This window comes from Camarhynchus parvulus, chromosome 2, assembly GCF_901933205.1.
Source record: "Camarhynchus parvulus chromosome 2, STF_HiC, whole genome shotgun sequence".
Taxonomy (NCBI): Eukaryota; Metazoa; Chordata; class Aves; order Passeriformes; family Thraupidae; genus Camarhynchus; species Camarhynchus parvulus.
This window is the reverse complement of record NC_044572.1, coordinates 146404257-146426799: the sequence shown is the minus strand read 5'-3', so window position 1 is coordinate 146426799 and position 22543 is coordinate 146404257. Positions and strand designations below refer to the sequence as shown.

The following is a 22543-nucleotide window of genomic DNA, read 5'->3' as shown; positions in this document are numbered from 1 at the left end:
GTAGCCATGGACCTGTCTGGCACCCATCTCTGAGCAGAGCTTTGCTCTGCAGGTCCCACCAGGCCAGGCTCTGTCACGCTTCCTCTGCCACAGCTGCACCTGACTGACTGTGTTGCTCCACTGAAGTCTGGGAAATACCTATGGAATAAGTTGCTGCTGCTCAGAGGAAAGAAAGATGGTACAAACAGTTCCTCTAGCATGACTAGGGTCAAGTGCAGTCACATAACAGAGTCCTGGGAGGGAGCGGCTGACGTGGGATCCTGCAGCAGCTGCCAAACAATGTTCTGAGCAGCTGATGTGCCACTGCCATGGGACCTGGAGAAGTGGCTTCTCATTTGCACCCCTTTGTGTCACTGGAAGCTGGTGTGCTGAAAATGGTACCCTACAAAGCAAAATGTAGGGCAGACCAAAAGGAACCCCTCGGAGGAGATGGAGGCAGCTCTGAAGCCTCCCTGCAGAGACAATAGGCTTGTCAATTCTTGAGCAATTTCAGAGAATCTCTGTCCCTAAGAAATACAGCTTTAAGATAATCTGATAATAACCTGATAGAAATGGTTTCTGCCTGTAATCAGGTTGCATTTTGTGGTAGGTGTTTAAAATTCAAAGGGTTGATCTTCCTCATAAATAACTGAAAGGGGGCAGTGAGATTCCTTTAATCTTGTTTTCCTTAATATGTGAACAGTGTAATTTAGCAGAAATATTTTAAAATGTTTGTTCACTTGCCTCCATGTCAGCTCTTTCTCAGTCACCAGAATACTTTTCTTCCTTTCAGGGTGATCCTGGTCCCATAGGACCACAGGGCCCTCGAGGACTCCGAGGGCAGCCGGTGAGTTCTCTCTTCTGACAAGCCATTTCTAGAGGTCCATAATAATTCATAGAATGGTTTGGATTGGAGGGAACATTAAAGATAATGTAGTTCTAGCCCCTTGCCCTGGAAAGGGATGCCACCCACTAAACCAGCTTGCTCAGAGCCCCATCCAGCCTGACCTTGAAAACTTCCAGGGATGGGATGTTGTGTGTGGTGGGAATGTTTTGCAGTCCAGAACTCTGGCTTGAAAGAAGAGAGTTTAGGAAGATTCAGACAATGTTTGATTAAAACACTTTGCCTTTCAGAAAGACAAATAAGAATAATATTGCTAGAAACTGATGAAGACTTAGTGCAAGGGACTGATGGTTGCTGGCTCAGTGGGAAGAACAGTTCAATGGATTCTGTCAGGATGCAGAGTCAGAAATATTCATATTTCAGTCCTGCCTCTGGGATCCCACTCACTTCTTACATGGTCTCAGTTTTCAAAGGTAGACACTCACTGTGGGTGCCCAGGCTGAGTTTTGTGGGGTCCAGTTGTGATACTATTCACCTATACTGTTTTATTACAGCTTCAGTGGAGAAATAGAAATCTAGTTGACATTTCAAAAAGTCTCATTTGGGATGGCTCAGGAATTCTTTTATTAATTTCACAGGGTTTAAAATTCTGTCTTAGAAATTAATCCTTATCAAATCTGAATTGATATCTCTGTTGCTGAACCAAGGCACATCTTTAGTGTGTTGCAATGAGTGAGTTCCTTTCCTTCTTGGAAGACCTGGTAGTGAAACAGAGTCCACAGCATGATCAAGGGCGGAAAATGCTGACTCAGCAATGCCAGGAGTTGGAGCAGCAGGGCCGTCCAAGCTGGGGGAGTTGGGGTTTAGATTAGACTGCAAGAACATAAGGAGACCTCCTATGTCTACCTCATAATTGATCTCATTACTCCTGTGCTGCTGGCATCACTCACTATCATGTCATGCCCCTGCACAACACTAGCAGTGAGTAAAAATATTTGGAGATAGAAATTATCATAACTCCAGGCCACATTTTTCTTAGCAGAAGAGTTACTTGTATGTTGGAGGGCAATGTATCAGTTTCTTTGTTCTTTGTTCTTTGTTTTCTTTGTTTTTTATCTAAAAAGGAGTCTGAGGCATGATTTTGAATATTGACAGTACAAGAACTGGTCTTTATGGTCAACTCTAATGAAGATCAAGACTCTGCATATTGAATTGAGAGAAAAGGAGTGTAAAACTTAATCTCACCAAACTTTGTGTATGATTAGCTCAGCTGCTTTCTTAAGGAACAGTGAGAAACAGGTCCTTTTAAAGGATGATTTGGCTCATTCTGAATTGTCTGGTGTCAGCTAACTATCAAGTGTTAGAGCAAGTGTTTCTCTCCATTCCCCAAAAAAGGAGAAGCCTGAGATGATTTAAAAGAGTCTTGTCTGAACAGTGGTGACCTGGAGCACCCAGAGAAAGTGGCTCCATCCACCCAGAAGGATGCTACATATGATAAGGACAAGGGTGCAGGGAAGGAGAAGTGCTGGTTTGGTCCTCCTCAGGCCTGTGGATTTGGGTCCACATATTGATTTTTCTTCCTGAGATCAGCCATGCAATCAGGGATGCAGAAGCTATGAGGTCAGTTGGAAATAAGCTACTTCACAGTCTGTCCGGAGAGGAGACTGAACAATGCTAAAGAAATCCCTGCTGGTGTAGGCGTAGCTGAATATTTCTAGTTTTAGCATGCATTACATCACTAACCTTTTTTCTTTTGACACAGGGCAAAAATGGAGTGCCTGGATCTGCAGGAGAACCTGGCCCAGCTGGTATCCCAGTAAGTACCACAAAGGGAGACTGGTGCAGCCAGGAGAGGTGACTGATGAAGTGTAGGTGAAGTGGATTAGTGTAGCTGGTTACCATCCCTGAGGTTTCCATGTCTGAAGATGGGTGATCTGAAAAGCAGTAGCTGGCCACAATTTTGAAGGGTGTTTGGCTACGTTCCTGGAATTGAGATGCTAGCTGGGTCATCACTTTTCCCAGTGAAAGTTAAGTGTTCACAGCAAATGGAAATGATTGATTGCCTAGCATGGAAAAAAGATTGGCATGCTTCATCTTCGCCAGTAGATTTAATTTTGCCAAACAGAGAGCATGCAGCCAGCAGAGAGTTGTCACAAGGAAGGAGAGAGCCTCGGGGAGTTGGCAGGCTGCCTTTGAGGAATAGTGGCAGCAGAAAATCCTCCCAAGCACTTGAGGGAAGAGCAGACAGCGGGCAGTAAACCAGGATCAGGAAGCATAATGAAACTCCCCTGAGGCCGTCCTGTGAGGAAGAACAGCTTGGAAATGAGGAGCTGTAAGAAGGACGGTGGTTTGGTTGTTTTTTTGTGGTTTTTTTCCCTGTTCTGCTGCTGAAAATTGTCCAGAATTCAGCAAATCCATGTAAACATTCCTTTGTGCCCAGTAGCATCTATCACAATGCAAAGCTCTTCCCTCTCTTTGCCCATGGAGACAGTACAGCTTGCTGGACTGTGGGATTAACAGGAAAAACAAAGGCAGAGCAGGAGGAATGTGAAAAGCTGCAGCAGGACTTCACTCTTTGTGACCTTTGCAAAGTCGTAAAGCCACCCCAGCCTTGCCACAGACTTGTGCCCTGATCAAGCATCTACAGGGATGTCTCAGAGAAGCAAATACCACAAAATCACAGAATCACCATGTTGGAAGAGATCTACAAGATCATTGACTCCAACCCATGCCCTGACACCTCAGCTAAACCATGGCACTGAGGGCCACATCCAATCTTTTTTTAAACACATCCAGGGATGGTGACTCCAACCCCTCCCTGGGCAGACAATTCCAGTACTTTAATACTCCTTCCATAAAATAATTTTTTTCCTAATATCCAACCTGTATTTATTTCCCTTGATGCAGCTTGAGACTATGTCCTCTCTTCTTCCAGCTGCTGCCTAGAGAAAGAGACCAAACCCCTTTCAGGAAGTTGGTTTCAGACTAGAACTACCTCTCAGGAAGTTGTAGAGGGTGATAAGATCACCTCTGAGTCTCGTTTTCTCCAGGCTAAGCACCCCCAGCTCTCTCAGTCATTCCTCACAAGGTTTGTGTTCCAAGCCCCTCACCAGCCTTGTCACCCTTCTCTGGACAAGCTCAAATGTCTCAACATCCTTCCTAAACCGAGGGACCAGAACTGGACACCCCCTTTCTGTCTGGGAAGGTGGGGACAGGGTGCTGCAGTCTGAGAGCCTTCTGCATCAAAAAACAAGTGCCACAGGCTTTTTGTCCTTGACATAAGCTCTTCTTACCTTCCTGAGACTGTTGCCATTGCTTCTTGCCCTGTGGATCCTTGCTCTTGCCTTTTCAAACTTATTTTCTTCTTTTTGTTACACCTACCCCTGTTCCCAATTCCTATCGCTGCTTTTTTTACCTTCTGGGTCTTTATCAGGTCACTGTGGCTTTGGGATGTCTTGTGAATGCCAAGTAGGGATTATTATTTTAATCATCATAGTGTTATCACAGTACCTATATGATGTGACCCAGGGACTCACAGGCAGCTTCCTGCACAAACAGCACCACAGCAGCCTTTGCTCCAGAGGATTTAGGGTCCAAAAATAACATAGGAGATTGAAAAAGGATAAAGTCAGATGGATGAGGAAGGGGAAATGATGCGACAGTGTTGGTCAGCAGAACAGACAGTCATCTCATCATTATCATTCTCTGTCATTAAAATGAATCTTCTCCTTTTCATAAAGGTTATTATGGGAAGTGTCTCCTTGTGCCGTACATAAATCCATTTATTTTGAAATGCACTAATTGCCTTCACAGCGTGGTGTGACAAGCCAATATTTTATATTTCTATTTTGAAAAAAAGGAAGTTGAGGAAGGTTATCATGGCAATAAGGATTTTTTTTCCACCTTCACCATTGCTGACTTGAAATCACAAGGTAAAACCTGCCAGCAGCCTTTTCCTTTTACATTTGCTATTTGACAGTGCCCATCACAGTTCACACTTGCTCATGCTTAAGCCCACACACAGCAACACAATCCAGCCCCTGAAATCTTCAGGGCAAGTTACACACCCCAAATCCATGTGCTTTGTGCCTGACAGGCTCATTGGTGCTCACTTTGCATGAGTTTCACTCTAAGAAGAAAAAGGGCTATGTTTTGAACCAAAAACAGGGGACAAAGTTCTGAAAGTAAAGGTTAAACTAAGAATTAAAACCACATCAGAAGTGTGCATGAGACAGTTCTGTATCATGAACTGTCATTTCAAATGCCCTGATCTGCACGGAAAAAGGGACAGTTTGACAGAATATCACAAGAGATAAGTGAAAGAGACATAAATTGAACCTGGAAATAAAGGCAAAGGAGAAGCCCTGTAGCTGTCTGTTGGTTGTATTCTTGGATTTGAGCAGTATGACCACCTGCATTGTTTCCCATCACCCATCACAGCATTTCTGCTCTCAACACCCCCTTATAAACCATGTGACACCAGGACACCCCTGGAACACACCTCCTGCCCCTGCCATAATTGTCCCTTTTCATCTTCTCCCAGGGACCCTGAAGAGCTTATTAATAAGGCAACCATGGTGCCTGGAACCTGCTTTTTAAAGATACTTTGTTCTTCCTTGTCAGTTTTGGGAGTCCTGCTGCTAAAATGAAATTTCCCAGTTCCAGTGTATCCGTAAATGAATGTTCTTGGAAAGAGGTGTTGGGGAAAGGTCTGCTAGTGTCTGTCTCATTTCTGTCCTAAGGGTCCCAAAGGAAATAAAGGAGAAACAGGCAGCCCAGGACTCCCTGGCTTTATAGGACCCCGAGGACCACCTGTGAGTATGTCTGGGGATGGATTAGATCCTCTCTTTACCTGATTTTAAAGGTTAGACAGGAAGATGGGACATGGTCATCTTCACTTAGGTAAAAAAAAAAAGCATAAGCAGGATACTAACAAATCCAGAAGCCATATAATTTTACTTCCAAAGGAAAGTGGACTGCAAAAATAGCATTTTTCATATGGATGAGCAACCATAATCTCATGTATGGAGCTGGTACCTGCCAGTCAGCCTTGATAATGTGTGCATTAATCAGACTGCTTCAATAGTCTTCTTAATACAGGTATGGGGTATTTTTAAGTTCTCAGACTACACCTCTGCACGAACCTTAGATGGGCTAAATAGGGAAATTGTGAGTGCTGATAATAATATAGGTATTTCTGATATTTGCTATTCTGAGGGAAATTCCTTAATTCCTTTGTTGCCAGCAATAGAGGTACATTGCAATTAAAGCATTCATATATTTCACAAAGTGATCTAAAATAATAAATAATAAACCTATACCCATGACATTATCACAGCTTCAGAATTCAATCTCTTTGCAAGGTGAGTAAAAGATCTTAAATTCCACTAGAAGGATGGAAAAAGTGAATGCTAGGTAATTTTTTTTATTTCTAGATTTTATGTGACAAAAAATGATAATTTAAAAGATTTTTGTAGGTCTCTAGCAGAGCTGAATCTTCCACAAGATGGTTCCTTTTTTTCCTTCTGTATTTTTTAATATTAAATTTTATAATTTCAAAGGGAGCTTTTGGATGCAAAGAGAAGAAAGAAATATTTCTCTGGACAATTAATTTAAAGCAGCAAACATGGTGGCCATTTAAACTGAAATGGGCCTAAGGAAAACTCAAGTGAGTTTAATGCAGCCTAATTTGGATCACACATCTCTGATTAGTTCCACTCCTCATGGAGGTGTGTATGGATGCTAACACAGCTGAAGATATTATGTTTCCAGGGGAAAATATCATGTTATAGATATGATCGTGTGTGTTGGCTGCAATCAGACTTAGAAAGTTATTTTTTCGTATATATGATACAGGAAAGTGGCCAGAATTTCAGCAACAATTAGTTTAATGTTCATTTTGCTTTTCCTGCAGTTCAGGACTGCAGTAATTTTTTTTTCATTGAAATACTAAAATGGAAACTATATTGTCTAATTATTACATTATAAATGCAAAAAAAATTAAATAGATATGTATAAATAATTCTACAAGGGTACTTATTCAAATTAAGATTATTGAATACAGTTCTGAAAGACAGGTGAGCACTTAAGCTTAAAACTCCTTAATCCTCTGTATGTGTTTTTCCAGCTGGTGTAATACAAGATGGTACTTCTACTGACAAAATTTACTTCACTTACATCTTCAGACACTTATAATGCTGGTGCTCCTTAAGTTAAACAAGACCATATAAAGTGTATGAAGCTTTGTTGGTAAGAAAAAGGAACAAAATGTATTGAAAGCAGGAACACACTTCCAGTGAAACATCTGCCCTCAGCTGGTTTGTTAGAAATTACGTCCTGTATTTATGTTTACATGGGATGCAAATTCACTAAAAAACGCTTTCCAAATAGCAGGATCTGTCTATCCAGGAATGACCAATAGCAGTAGGATAAGGATAAATCATGCAAACCTGCTACTGTGTTGTTAACACAAAGCAACACTTATGGGTATTAGAGTCTTTCTTCCAGCTCCTCCAGTGTGGTGCTAAATCCACTTTCTGTGTGTCTTAGGGAGAACCAGGAGAGAAAGGTCCTCCTGGAAAAGAGGTAAGTTAAATTCACAGTTGTTTCAATAAAAAACTGGAGTCACAGGGAAAAAATCATCAAGGGTGTTACCAGGGTTGCAGCAAATTGGGTTTATTTCATAGCATGGTTTGGGTTGGAAGGGATCTTAAGTATCATCTATTTCCACCCACCTGCCAGGGGCAGAGACACCTTACACTAGACCAGGTTGCTCAGAACTCCATTCAACCTGATTTTTGAACCATTCCAGAGATGGGACATTCACAACTTCTCTGGACAACCTGTTCCAGTGCTTTACCATCCTCACAGTGAAAAATTTCTACCAGATATCACCCTTTCTGATTGTGAAGCCATTTACCTCTTGTCCTATCACTACAGTCCCTGACAAAAAAAGTTTGTTTTTCTTATAAAGCCCTTTTAGTACTGAAATGGACTCAAAGGTTCCCCCAGAACCTTCTTTCCTCCAGGCTGAGCAACACCAGCTCTCTCAGCCTGAATCCACAGAAGAGATACTCCAGCCCTCTGAGCATCTTTGTTGCCTCATTTGAGCTTCTCTAACATGGTCTTGCTTTTATTCTGGCACCACACCTGGACACAGCACTCCAGATGGGGTCTCACCAAAGGGGAGTGAAGGGAGAGAATCACCCTCCTAAACCTGCTTGTCATGTGGTTGAGGTGGAGGTTTTTGTTGTTTTTTGTTTGTTTGGGGTTTTTTGTTTGATTGGTTTTTGGGTTTTGTTTTGGTTTATTTTTCCTTTAATTGTTGATAACTGAGAGCAAAAGAGAAAGCTCTCAGGAAACTGTGGGGTTGTCAGGGAAATAAATTTTCCTGGGGTCACAGGAATCATTACAAAGGCATATGTTTCATTATTTACTCTTATTATGGATGGTTCTTTTATGCTTACCTTTATTTTCTTGCAGGGCACACCAGGGAAACAGGGTGCAATTGGCTCCAAAGGAGAGAGGGTAAGTTGGAGAACATTATCAGTTATTTCATTATGATGAAATAAAGAGAGCTATTCTGAGTTAGGGCCTGGGGGCAGAGGTCATTCAAAAGTGAAGCTAGTGCTTCTCAGTCTTCCAGGTCTCTTTAATCATTCTCCATCAGAACAATTTGTGATTCATTTGTAGTGCACCAGATGTTGCACTCAGCAATTTTGCCAGCTCAGCTGTGAGTGTTTCTCTGTGTTTGGAAATCAGAAGTTTGCTTCTTGTTTTGTGGTGATAATGTTGTTCTCTTCACTTAGGGAGAACCTGGCATCAAAGGTGAAAAAGGCCTTCGAGGAGAAAAGGGTCCTCCAGGTGATCCTGGGATACCTGGTCATAAGGGCCATCCAGGACTGATGGGTCCCCATGGACCTCCAGGAGACACTGGACAAGTTGGGCCTCCTGGTCCTCCAGGGCAGCCAGGATTTCCAGGACCAAGGGTAAGGTTACCAGAAAAAGGCTTTATACAGTAATTTTGCTGCCACAGGGATCAGAAAAGTGCCTCAGAGTACATTGAGGATGACAGAAACTGGAGCGGGAGCGTGTTTTAACAGGGAGGCACTGCTTTTAGCTCTTAATACCCATAAAGGGGAGCTGTGGCACATCTCAGGGAATCTTGGAGTCATAGAGAGGTTTGGGTTAGAAGAAACCTTGAAGACCATCAGTTCCACCCCCCCTGCCATGGATGGGGACACTTTCCACTAGACCAGGTTGCTCCAAGCTGTGTCCAACCTAGCATCAGACACTTTCATGGATGGAAGTTGGAAAAGGCTTATGTGGGTGTTGACTTGCACTTCAGGGGAGCTAAATAATACAGACTCATAGTTAGTGTGGCCAGTTGCTGACACCTTTTACCCCTAAATGCCTAAATCCGGTCCTGTGATGTTGGCCGTGGCACTGGAGTGTAAAAAAAGATTCTTTCTATGAGGGCAATAATGTGTAGCACTTCATACAGAGGACTAACACCTTCCTCTGCTGCTGGTTGTTATGAGAGAAAAAATGCTGAGCTGTGGAAAGGTCACTGCTCTATTCCTGGAAGTCCTGTAGTCAGCTCATCAGAATTCATGAAATACTATTTTTGTTTAATATTCTCCCTCTTTTTTTTTCCTCCCCCCTGTTGGGAAACAGTCTCACTACTGAAAATGCCTGAGGGTGGTTTATGTTGCAGAATGAGAAAAGCTACCAACAGCAGTGAAGCCACTGTGCCCATCCTGAGAATGAATTGGAGATCATCTCTGAGGAGAATAAACAGAGAATAATCTCTGATGTAAAAACTGACTAAATTTTATACAAAACATTTCTTTGTGTTTGAAATCAAGTGATGATTATGGAAACTTAATTTAACTAATGGGGTTAAAACTTGAAAAGTTAATTTGTAAGCCTTTAAAGTATGCTCCGCAATTATGTTTACTTAGTGGGATATGCACTAAGAGCCATCAACAATGCTTAGTACTTAATGACAAAATTGTTTCTTTTGTCACCAGTGACACATCTTTTTCTCATGCAAAATTTGTGTTAGGAAGGAGGCGGTAAATGGACCAACTCTGTATTTATCAGCAATGCTATTGATTAAAATTGAAATGTCACTTAGCTATTTAATAAGATATCATTTTTAATGAGGAATAACTTCTGATTCAGAAAAGCTCACTAGGTTTTTATAGAGAACACAAACTACGTCTTTGTATGTTAAAAGAGTAAGTGTGAGGGAAAAGCAACACTTTTGAAAGCAGTTGATGCACAAAAGAATGCAGTCTTTAGGTTGACCAGAAGTATTTTCAAAACTGACCGAAATGCAAAGAATTATTTTAGCAGTGGGAGGGACAACTCGCTCTCTGGCTCACTGTCCCCCTCTCCTGCAGTGTCTCTGTCAGGGAGCTCTTCTTCCTCCCACTTTGCCAGCAGCTGGTCTGGCCAAGTGTCCCTGGACAGCACATCCTTGTTGTTAAAGAGAGACCACAGGTCTTCAAAGAGGTCGGGTGGCAAGAGCTGTGCATAGCTTTTGGTCTCTCCTGTACAGTCTATGGTCCAGCTGCAAAGGCTGTGCTGGACCCAGGGGCTTTCTGCATCCAGGAAGGAGAGGATGTCTTCCTCCAACATCTCCAGCTCCTCTGCCTTGATTTTCAGGAGATGGTCTGAATCATCTTCAGGCCCCGTGCACATCAGCTTCCCATGTGTGGTTTGCTCTGGCAGCTGATGAGTTCCCCTCTCCTCACAGGAACTTCCAGATGAGGGAGAAACTGCGAAGCATGAGGTTTCCTCAGCCTCTGACATGGGGAAACAATCGCTCTGCCCCTTGTCCCATGGATCTTTGTCCAAGGCAGAAGTTGCTGCCTCTGACTCTTCCTCATTGAGAGGAAGAAGTGATGCACCCTGTGGGTCACTGTCCCTGTCTCCTGGAGCCTCTCCTTCTGGGAGTTCTGTCTCCTCCCACTTGTCCTCTGGCTCCTTTGGAGAAGTTTCCCAGCCCTGTGAGTTGTCAGAGACAGACAGCTGCTCTGGCAACCGGTCAGGAGACAGGAGCTCAGAGGAGTTTCCAGTGTCTTTGGTGGAGTTTTTGTTTAACCCAGGAGCTCTGTGCATCGCCTGGGTCTCTGCATCTGTCTCTTGGCAGAGATTTGACTGCTCCTGGTTCCAGGTGGACTTGGTGAACCACTCTCCAAACAGGCACGGGGGATGGCCTCTAAATGAGTCTCCATAGGTTTTGCCACCGTGCTCTTCCTGCACCTCAGTGAGCTCCTCCATCTCGCTGTGCTCCAGGTGCTTCCAGGCAGGCTGGGTCCCTGTGCGGAGCAGCGTGCCACCCGCACGTCGCAGGGGTGGCAGGCGATGGCCCTGCCTTGCTGCTGACCCTTGCCAGAGCCTTTCAGCTGAGCAGTCCAGGGAAGGTGTTTCCCTGGCCCCATAAGCAGCCCTAGTGCCCCATGGAGAAGGTGGCACTAGGTCTCGGTGGCTGCTGGCTACGGGACCTGGAGACCGTGCTCTGCCTCTGGGAGAAGACCCAGGGGCTGCTGGGGCTGCTGGCAGAGGGGGAAGCTTGATCTGTGCTGAGGCTGCTCTTGGCAGCTGAGGGCTGAGCAGGCACGGAGGTGTCACTGACAATGGAGGGCCATGGAGAGGCGGCAAGTCTGACACGGACAATTTTGGTGGCCGTGTGACTGTGCCGCTGAGGGGCAGTGAGTGCCCTCCCTCCAGGCTGTCCTCTGGAGATCTGAGTCTTGTTGGTCTCTATTGGGTGTCCTGTCTAGGGAGTAGTTTGTTCCCGTGGAGGGGTGTGATGGTCACCCATGTGACCTCCGCTGCTGCCTGTGGCAGCCTCTGGGGCACCTGTGGGAAGCAGGAGGAGGCATGAGATGCAGGCGGCTTTATGGGCACACTGTCCCCCCTCATGTTGGTGTACCCAGCTCTGGCCCCAAGGCAGGTGCTGACCTCAGCAGCCAGGCCAGGCTGGGTTCCCAGCTGCGCTTGCTGTCTCTGGGCCATTCCCTCACCTAGGCCATCCTGACACCGGCTCCTCCCCAGAGCAAGGCCTGGAGCCAGGCCTGGCTGCCGCTCTCTGCCCCCAGCCCTCCCCCAGGTCCCACTGCAGCCTTTCCCCCGTTCCCCTCACCTGTCGCTGCTTGGACAGCAGCGGCTGCCCCTCACGGGACTGGCAGTGGGTGTTTGCCTCGTGTCTCTTTGACATCTTGGCTATGCTCTGATGAGCACTGGCCAAGATCACCCGGGAGAGCTGCTTCCTTCTGAGGAGCTGCTGCCTCGTGAGAGAACTGCTGTCTCCTCAGAGAGCTGCTCTCCTGAGAGTGACAACACGAGGGGTTTGGCCCTACAAGTGTCCTCCGTGTCACGGCATGGACCTGTGTCACAATGGCCTCTGGGCACGATGCAACTGCGGGTCACACAGGCCTGGTGGGCACGGCCCCCCCTTGTCATGGAGAGACGTGGCATCCTTGGTCTCAAAGGCCTGCTTTAGGCCTTTGCCCCTCGACTTTTCCTATGCTTGTTCCTCTTCCAATGACCTGCCGCTCTCCCTTTTCCCACCTTGTGTGTTCCTCTCCTAAACATCCCCAGAGAAGCCCTTTCTTCTGCCAAACTGCTTTTTCCACCCAGCCCTCCATGTGTCCCACCCCTTAGCTCCCACCTCATGGAGAAAGACAAATCAGGAAGGCAAAAATCAATTAGCACTTCACCTCACCACTACTGTAAAAAACAGTTTAAAAGTGTTCATTTACAAAGATTAGCAACAAAGGAGGACCAAGGAAAATATTCATTATATGTTGGATATGCAGTGGGCATATGGTTATGAAGGATGAGGAAAAGGCTGAGCTACTGAAGGCCTTCTTTGCCTCAGTCTTCAACAGACAGATCCATTCTCCAGAGGACAAGCAGTCCCCTGAGCTGGCAGATAATGACCAGGAGCAGACCAGACCCCCAACAGTCCTACAGGAAATCATTAGTGATCTGCAGAGCCACTGAGACACTGACAAGTCTGTGCAGCTGGCTGGGAGCACCCCGAGGGTGCTCCGGGAGCTGGCAAAAGAGCTCACTAAGCTGCTCTCCATCCTGTATTATCAGTCCTGGACAGTCACGATGTCCCAGATGGCTGGAGGTGGCTGTGTGACACCCACTCTCATAAGGGCTGCAGGGAGGATGCAGGGAACTGCAGGCCTGTCAGCCTGACCTCAGGGCCCAGCAGGGTTCTGAAGCAGATCATCCTGAGGGGGATCACAGGGCCCAGAGAGGACAGCCAAGGGATCAGGCCCAGCCAGTGTGAGTTTAAGAAAGGCAGGTCCTGACTGTGAAACATGATGTCCTTTGAGGAGCAAGTGACCCTCCTCAGGGCTGAGTGCGAAGCGAGGGATGGTCTCTCTGGATTTGAGCAAAGCCTTTGACTCCATCTCCCACAGCACAGTCCTGGAAAAGCTGTCAGGCCACTGCTTGGGCAGGGGCAGTCTTGACTGACTGTAACTGTCAGGATGGCTGTGTCCAGACAATGGCTGGGAATGGAGCTGCAACGAGTTGGCATTTGGTCACTAGCAGTGTCCCCTGTGCCCTGTCCTGTTCAGAGTCCCAGCAAGGCCCTGCAGTGCCCCAGGGTGAGAGCAGAGTGGCTGGAAAGGTGCCAAGTGTAAAAGTCCCTGTGGTTGCTGTCCAACATCGGCCAAATGTGAGTCGGCATATGTCCAGGTGGGCAAGGAGCAGGGTGGCCTCCTGGCCTTCTGTGTCTGCACTAGTGTGGCCAACAGGACAAGGGAGGTGATTGTCCCTCTGTACTGGGCACTGGGGAGGCCACATTATATTCTGTGTCCAGTTCTGGGCCCCTAAATTCAGGAAAGACATTGAGGTTCTGGAGCAGTTCCAGAGAAGGGAACAGAGATGGTGAAAAATTTGGAGCCCAGCTCCTGTGAAGACTGAGGGTGCTGGTGTTGTTCAGCTTGGAGAAAGGGAGGCTCAGGGGAGATTTTATAGGAGACTCTATAACTGCCCAAGTGGAGGATCTATCCACATGGGGTTTAGTCTCTTCTCCCAGACAAGAGGACATAATCTCAAAATGTGCAGGGAGGTTTATTTTGGACACTACAAAGAATTTCTTCACAGAACGGATAATTAGATACTGGAATGGGCTGCCCACGGAAGTGGTGGAGTCACTATCCCTGGAGACATTTAAGAAAAGACTGGACGTGTCACTCAGTGCCATGATTTTCTTGACATGGTGGTGTTCAGTCAAGTGGGCTTTATGATCTCAGAGGTCTTTTCCAGCCCAATTGATTCTGTGATTGTTTTGAGTCCCTTTACATTCCTCTTTTAGGCAGACCCTGCTGCCCTGTGTGTGCTGTGTGTGATGACATGGCACCTGCTGAGCCCTTTGTGGAGGTCTTAGTTTGCACACCATAGAACCACGGAGTGTTTTGGGTTGAAGGGACCTTAAAGATCATTTACTTCCAACTGCCCACCCAGCATAGGCAGGGATGCCACCCACTAGGTGAGGTTGTTCCAAAGCCCACCCAGCTTGTCTTGAACACTTCCAGGGGTGGGGCATCCAGTTTCTCAGGGCAACCCATTACAGCACCTCACCACCCTCACAGTTAAGAATTTCTTCCTAACATCTAATCTAAATCTTTTCTCTTTTAGTTTAAAACTGTTCCCCCTTGTCCTGTAACTATCTGATCCCTTTACTGTGGTTATCTAGTCTCATCACTGTGATTCTGACTCTTTAGGGAGAGGCCCCATCTCTAGAGACTTTGAGGAGACTCATCCAAGAGGAGTTATCCAAGCAGCTAGATGGTAAGTAATCAGTACCAGGAAGCCAGAAGATGGATCTGAGAGTATGAATGATGCTTTCCATAGCTGTGCTGGCACCTGAACCTCTCCTGCTTAAGGAAGATAGAATTGCAGCAAGCTTGCTTGGAAGATGTATGATATGAAATGTGCTTTCCAGTTCCCCAGGCTTTGATTTTCCCAGCAATAGCTCAAAAAGTAATCAGAGTAGATCATAAACTTTCTTTTGAGGTCCCAGCTGGAGAAGAAATGTTCATGATTTTTGCCTATAACTTTTGATACTCATCAGTATAAGAAGAGGGATTGGAGGGGATATGGGCTGCTGTTTCTCTCTAAGTATGAGAATTGCAGATCACTACTGATCCCATTGACAGTGAGATGCAGAGCTGTAGTCCTTCTCACACAGCTCTTGATGCAGCTGACACGCAGCTGCAGACATTTTGTTCTGTACTAAAGATCACAGGTAAACAGGGTGATCATTTCACAGATTTTATTTACACACTCTCAGTCTTCAATATCCACACCAGTCTGAAAGCATTTAAGATCAATGAAAAGAAGATAGAACACTCTTCTCCCTCTATTCTGTAGAATGTTTATGTGATATTGAGTGTTTTATGAGCTCTCAAGGTTGCTGTCATGGTGTAACCCCAGCCAGCAGCCAAGGCCCACACACTGCTCACTCACTCCCCCGCCAACAGGATCAGGGAGAGAATCAGAAGAGTAAAAGCTGGAAAACTCATTGGTTAAGATAAAGACAGTTTAATAGGTACAGCAAAAGCTGCACCCAGAAGCGAAACAAAGCAAGGAATTAACTCCCTGCTTCCCATGGGCAGGCAGGTGTTCTGGCATCTCCAGGAGAGCAGGGCCCCATCACAGGTAATGGTTACTTGGAAAAAAAACACCATCACTGCAAATGTCCCTCCCTTCCTTTCCTCACTTTGTACACTGAGCTTGATGTCATGTGGTCTGGAATTTCCCTCTGGTCAGTTTGGGTCACCTGTTCTGGCTGTGTCTCTTCCCAACAACTCAAATTTCCTCCCCAGCTTGGCCGTACAAAAAGCAGAAAAGGCCTTGGCTCTGTGTGGGCCCTGCTCAGCAATAACAAAAGCATCTCTGTATTATCAACACAAATCCAAAACAGAGCCCCATACCAGCCACCATGAAGAAAATTAACTCCACCCCAGCCAAAGCCTGCATGATTGTTCAGGGTCTTAGCACTGAGATGGCAGGCAGTGTGTGCCTGTCTGGAACAGCCTGGAACAAGAAAAGCTTTCTCCCTACAGACCAGCCATGTAGCATCTCTCCATCGCATAAGCAGTAGGAAAAGGGTCTCCTTTTCAGAACAGGAGTGGTCCCAGTTTAGCAGGGATCCACCATCTGCACAACTAAAGGAAGGGACATTTCAGATACTTGGAGGACAAGGAGCAGAGGATGAGAGAAAGGTTTATGATAAAGTATGGAATTTAGGAGAAATTCATGGCTACCAAGAAAAGAGATTTAAATAATTTAGAGAGAATCAGAGAGTCACAGTCATGGATTATGGAGTGATGAAAAATGGGTGGCCCTGGAAAATTGATCTATGACAGTACTTGGGACTTTACTGGGCCCCTGGTTCTGGCTTTCCATCTCTTGGAGCATAGTCCTTTTAGTCTAACAAACTCATTTCCCTCTCTTTGCAGCAAAGTTACCCTACATCCTGGCTCAGATACAGCCTGCACAGGTAAAAGCATCCCATGGCAGACCAGGACCTCCTGGTCCCCCTGGGAAGGAAGGACTCCCAGGAAGAACCGGCCCTCCGGGGGAGCCTGGCCGGCCTGGACAGACTGGGTCTGAAGGGCCACCTGGACCAATTGGTCCCAAAGGTAAGTGAAACTTGGTGTGTTGAGGCAGTCCAATAAAAGGATGTGTCCACTCGACTTTAGCATCCACCTTTCCTTCTAGTAGCTTATAAATTGTCCTCAAAATGCTGGTGTTGGAAGCAACCTCAGTCTGTTGAACCAGAGGTGTTGAATATGACCAGCAGTTGCTGGTGTGTTGCACCTCTGGCCAGAACTAGAGTGGGGCAAGTCTTCATTCCCACTTAATGTCCTCTCTCAGAGGATTGGCCACAATTAGGAACTGTTTTTACCAAATATACTGGCTTCAGTGTGGATGGAAGACCTACACTAGTGCTTAGTTCTGTAGACCATGCTCATCAGTTAATATTTTTTCTTTCCCTCTCTACAGGAGAAAGAGGAGCAAAGGGGGAGAAAGGAGACACTGGCATTGGTCAGCGAGGGGAAATGGGTCCCCCAGGAATTCCAGGTATGTTATTCAGAACACCCCACAAAACACATCACTTAGAACCACTGCCAGGACACAGGTCTCTGCTGTACCAGAGAGATGATCATGATGACATAAAAACAACAGACACAATTTCTGTAGGATGTGGCCCAAAGGGAAGAACTGTATCATTAACATCATGTCTGGCCACCTTTAATTCCTCAGCCTGATGAATGAGTACAATGAACCATCTCAGTTACAGCTAAGTTAACTGACCTTTGGGTCAAATCCAAAGTGAAGCTTTAATTATTAAATGCACTGTGAAGTGTTTTCTCTGTCCTTGGCAGAGTCTTCCTGTGACCAAGCTGAACCCAGAGGTTCAGGCAGTTTCAGATGTTATGAAAGGTCATATTGAACACCTGTGCCTTGGGGATACAGCTTCTGCTTTACTATTACTGACAAAGCAGCGGCAAATGCAGTTTATCTGCAGTCTGAAATTAGGTACCATTGATAAGTTTTGCCTTCACTGCTTTCTTGGGAAAGGAACTATGGGAAGCCCTCATAACCCCATTTTCTGCATTTGGCAGACTGGCCTTGCGTTGCCTTCAAATAACAATGTGCCCACTATGCTCTGCACCAGTGATTTATCTCCCCAGGCTGGCTTTTGCCTCCACTTTCCCATTCTCACCTCCTCTCTGTGAGGACTCTATGTCATTAGTTGTCTCACACATCTCCACAACTTTAGCATGGAGGTAGAAGAGCAGCCATATCAGAGCTGAGCATCTCAAGGTCCCATAGGGAGTGGAAATCTTTATTTCAGAGGAGACACTCTGGTTGTATCCTTGAGATACATCCCAGCCAAATCCAAACCTATGGAAGCTGCTGTCTGCATCCCAGTTCGGCAGCAAAGCCATCTCCTGTGACATTACACTGCTGAGTACTGCACACTGGGTGTGTCACTCTGGTGCCACTCACCAGGGCATTCTGTTTCTATTTCAGGCCTCCCAGGGGAGCCTGGTTATGCCAAAGATGGGATGCCAGGACCTCCTGGCCCTCAAGGTGAAGCTGGTGTGCCGGGTCTGGCAGGTCCCCAGGGGCCCCCAGGAGCCAATGGACAGTGTGACCCCTCTCAGTGTGCTTACTATGCAAGCCTGGCTGCCCGACCCTCCAATGTCAAAGGGCCGTAGTGTGCAGAGAGCCCCCCCAGACTTGTTTTGAAAACTTGAATTCCTCACACCTGCCAAGAGCTCTCCAATGTCTTCAGCTGCGTTTCTTTCGCGGGAGGCCTTCTAAAGCCAACAAATGCTGCCGGTCGGTCAGATTATTTTTATGAATTATAATTATTATTATTATTATTATCTTTGATGTGATATGTGAACTTATTTTTTTGTTTGTTTTCTCTAACATCAGGGCATATTAAAATGCTAAAAATAAGTGGGGTTTTTCCTCTTTTGAAAAGCATATAATAGCAATATGTTGTGTGACTGTTTATGCAAAACCATTCCAATGCCAAATTTTTTATCTGTTATCTGATTAATTTTTTCCAAAGCTTTATCCCTCACCCTTTCAGCTCAAATCAAATCCTGCAGCCTAGAGCATTAACTGTGACACACAGGCACAGGATTGTTGGTGCTATTTGCTATCCACATGGCAGGGAGGAAGATAAAGTCATACCAAAGCTGGAAAAGGTGTCTACAGTACATCCAACTCCCAGTGGACAATTTTGAACAGCTAGTGTGCGCTTTCCAGAAGATCCCTGTTAAATTTGATATTCTTCTGCTGATAAATGAATCAATATTCTATAGGAGCTACTTTTTCATGGAGTCATGTGGGATTTCTTAGAAAAGGCCTGAAGGGACGACACAGAAGATCTAAACCTCTCTGTAGTGGAGAGTTTTTTTCCAAGAAGTGGAGCTTACTTACCTCTGTCAGGGAGATGCATTTGCAAGGTTATCCTCTGTCAGGTCAAGGATGCCAAATCCCTTGTGCAATGTCAGCACATGCACAGCTCCCTACCACTGCTTCACCCAAAAATCAGCCACAGCAGCATAGAAAGCCCCCTGGTATTAAAAGCTCAGGAAGCCAACTGTGACCCAATTCACTGTTTTGGTTGATCCATTATGACCATAACCTGGCAAGCTGTGTTACTTAGAGGGCTGGTGCATAGTGCAGCCTGGTCTAGGAGGCTGTTGATCTTTGATGAAAGGATCAGAGCAAAGAAATGTTCATAAACATGGGGGAAATTGTGTTTGATGGTGAAAGCAACAAGCCAGACAGTGGCCATTTCTCCCTATCAGCTAATTGCCAAAATCAACCTGAGAATGCAAAGACAAAGTAAAAAGGGGATGGAGTCTGAAAAGACCTTCATAATAGGTCATTAGTGAGCTTAACCTTCTGACCAAGCTATGCCCACCCACCAAGTGCAGATCTGAGAAGTCATCAGTCCTCAGATATATGCCAGCCAGCAAAGCAGCTGTGTTTTCAAAACTCTTCTGCACAAAGCAGTTTGTAGTGAGAGATGGGAGTAATGGACCTGACACAGGCACTAAGTGCTGAATGTGTTTGGGAATCCGGTCTGCTATTCTGGAGACAGAAAACAGGCACCCTGCCCTGCTAACACATTTTCCATATGGCATGGTGCTTCCAAACTGGCCAGCCCAAGCAGAAGCCACAGCTGTTGATAACCAGCCCAGAATCATAACCTGAGGCTAAAGCGCTGAGATAAGCTTTTGCCAGTCTTGAAGTCTTTTCTCACCCAGTAGCAGATAAAATTTGCCTCTGCTTTACTGAAAAATGAAATTAAATAACAAGTACAAATGCCAAGGTTAAACAAAGTCTTTACTGTGTAGCTCTTAATGGTGCTATTTTTGCTATTTCCTATGCAAATAAACTCTTTGATTTGATTTTACTGTGTTTCTTGCTATGGAAAGACCAATTAAAGTGAAAATACCATGAAGTGAAAAGCTTGCCACTTTTAAGTAACTTTCAATGGTATATGTGTTACTGTATTGCATCTTGGGTTAGCTTGCTGGATTTTAGTATTAAGCAAACATGCTGATCACATGTTTGACAGGAGCATTTTTCGTAGTCCAGGCTGAGATTTCCTCCCTCCAGTGGTGAGGCAGAACAGGGTCCTTATTTGAGAGCACCTCCTAACATGGGAAGAGACATTGCTTTGGGTAAATGTGGTGGTAATGAACAAGTGTTATGGAGGTCAAACATGTTAACTGGGCCATGCAAATGTGACATTTAATTCCTGTCATGATGGTGACCCCTTCGTCTCTACAGGCTCTCATCATGTGTGTCTGATGTGCCATGCATGTCATAGAACTCAGTACATTCTAGTGCACCATGAGAAGGGAAGATACATAATGATGTTCTGTTAAACAAATTTCAGGGTCTTTAACTCCTGTGAGGTCAAAGAATCCTAGAATAATTTGGGTTGGAAGGGAACTCTAAGGGTCATCTAGTGCAACGCACAGTAAGTGAGACAGTGCAGTGGCATCCAGTTGAAAGAGATGAAAGGGTTTTTTTAATAACCTCTTTCATTTGAACTTCTGTGGGAGCCATTTCCAAGAGTCTGTATTGGGAACACAAAGGAAGCACTTGCATCTTTAATAGCAATTGAAAAATCTGCATGAGCTAGACACAGACTACATCTCTGAGCATTTTCCACCCATAAAAGGGGACACAGCCTAATTCCCTTTGCTTCAGCATATTCCCTAGCATATGGCTATCTGCTCAGTCTGTTCCCAGAGACACCCCAGACTGTCTCTGTGCCCTGAATTCAGTGGGTGCCATTTCCCTGCTTTTTCTTAAACCTTGTTTTCTCTCCAGCCAGTTAAATGACATTTACCAGGCAGAATCTGTTGTTAGTGAGCAGAGTACATGAGCTGCAGACCCAGATCAAGACCCGTGTTTGTACTCACCCAGATTTTAGTCATCAAAGGGAGGTTTCTGTAGCTGCCACCTTTTAGAGAAGCAAGCCCTACAGGAATGTGCCTAAAAGGACACCTGAAATAACAGGTAAGAAAGGAGGGTGTATTTGGAGGATTTCAAAAACTGCCACAGTTTTTGCTTTAGTCTGTTTGTGTGTATTTTCAGTCTTTTTAAAGGTGGCCTGAGATTACTTTTCAAAGTAGGTCTGCCATCTGGGAAGCCAGTAAACCTACAAGTACAGCCCTGGGCATGGTCAGAAGCTTCTCTCCAGGAAATGCAGGTGCCTCTGTGCCTAAGCAGGTGACTGTGTGTGTATTGTCTGTCCAGCACTGTGCCAGGTGAACACACAGCCAGGAGGTGGCACACAGGACAGGGACAGTGCTGGTGGCCCTCTCCTAACCAGCCCTGAGTAAGGGAAAGTGTGGCTTTGGCATCTCAGTGTTCCTGTGTCTGCAACCAAGTGTGTGGTAAATCACCATACAGTAGTCTGTTCACTGAGTCTGAGGTTTAAACCTGGGAATAGACTGATTTTTCAGCTGGATTTTGTTTTGGCCCTGTGGCAATATACTGTTAAAATTGCATTAGAGAGCGAGACAATATATTATTCAGATTTTTAAAAGGAACACATGGGATTTATGGCACCACTGTCAGTTGCTCTTTTTTTTTTTCCTTTTTATAAAATCATTTGTAAATTACAGTAATTATAGCAAACAAACCATTATTTAATTCAATTTTTTGCCTGTCAAATAAACAAATTACAAAGACAGAACAAAGCAACAGGTTCATTTGGGGAAAATATATTTTTTTGTGTTAAATTATTTAACAATTTCTAAACAGTTTTGAATTAGCTGCTTTTTGGAAGCTGTATCAAATGCCTGTGGGTTTTTTCTTCTTTCCATAAAAACAATAAAAGTACTGTGTCAGCTAAGCCCAAACTCTGTGCTCTGGCCACAGAACTGGTTAGGAGACCAACACAGATTTTACATTCTGAGCAATTATTAAAAAAAAAAAGTTTAAAAATTATATTTTAAAAAAGCCCACTAAAATAGAGTCTTCTGGTCATTCAGCCTTTTAATGTGGAAACTGGCCAAGCTCTGCCCTTGTTAAAGATTGCATTTGACAGCTTCTGGAGTAGGACTTGTTGCCCAGGAATGTCTGGGTGTCACCAAACACAATACATGGGGCCAGAGACACTGACGGGGACTGGCAGGTGTGATGTAGGACCTAGGGGAGCTTCAGTGGGTGACCCCAGGGGAGAGCACATCAAATAATGCAAAATGTCTGTGTCTGGGTACCTCAATCCCATGCTCAGTCTCTCACAGTGAGATTCAGTCACAGAACATAGAACCACAGAATATCCATAGTTGGAAGGGACCCACAAGGATCATCAAAGTCCAGCTCCTTGACTTTAAGGAGTTGAGCTGTGGTTTGACCTGCATTTTGGTGGCTCCAGTGGGAGCTGTAGAACCTGGAGATCCATTCAGCTTATCCTAAAGTATTCAGCTGCAGCACTCAGAGCTGTGTTGCCCACATTAACTATATCTCCATGGAAAAGAGATCTTCTGGGAGCTTTTATCTTTCACCCTCAGTAACTCACATCCTGGTGTGGGATATTCATGTTACAGATGATGGCAGGTTGGGTGCTCTGTGACCAGCAGCCAGGCTGCTCACAGGGAGAGGGGCAAGGTTATGGCAGGA

The 22543-nt window shown here is 45.3% G+C and overlaps 1 protein-coding gene across 1 annotated transcript in view; it reads left to right on the top strand.

The window, feature by feature from the left end:
* Positions 1–19724, top strand: part of COL22A1 (collagen type XXII alpha 1 chain) — a 232260-nt gene extending 212536 nt beyond the window's left edge. The window contains exons 56-65 of the mRNA XM_030943927.1: positions 773–826; positions 2586–2639; positions 5566–5637; positions 7373–7408; positions 8306–8350; positions 8632–8811; positions 14584–14650; positions 16324–16506; positions 16871–16948; positions 17906–19724. Of these exons, the coding sequence (XP_030799787.1) occupies positions 773–826; positions 2586–2639; positions 5566–5637; positions 7373–7408; positions 8306–8350; positions 8632–8811; positions 14584–14650; positions 16324–16506; positions 16871–16948; positions 17906–18093 (957 nt within the window). The 3' untranslated portion in view covers positions 18094–19724. The remainder of the gene's footprint in view (positions 1–772; positions 827–2585; positions 2640–5565; positions 5638–7372; positions 7409–8305; positions 8351–8631; positions 8812–14583; positions 14651–16323; positions 16507–16870; positions 16949–17905) is intronic.
* Positions 19725–22543: the final 2819 nt, after the last annotated feature.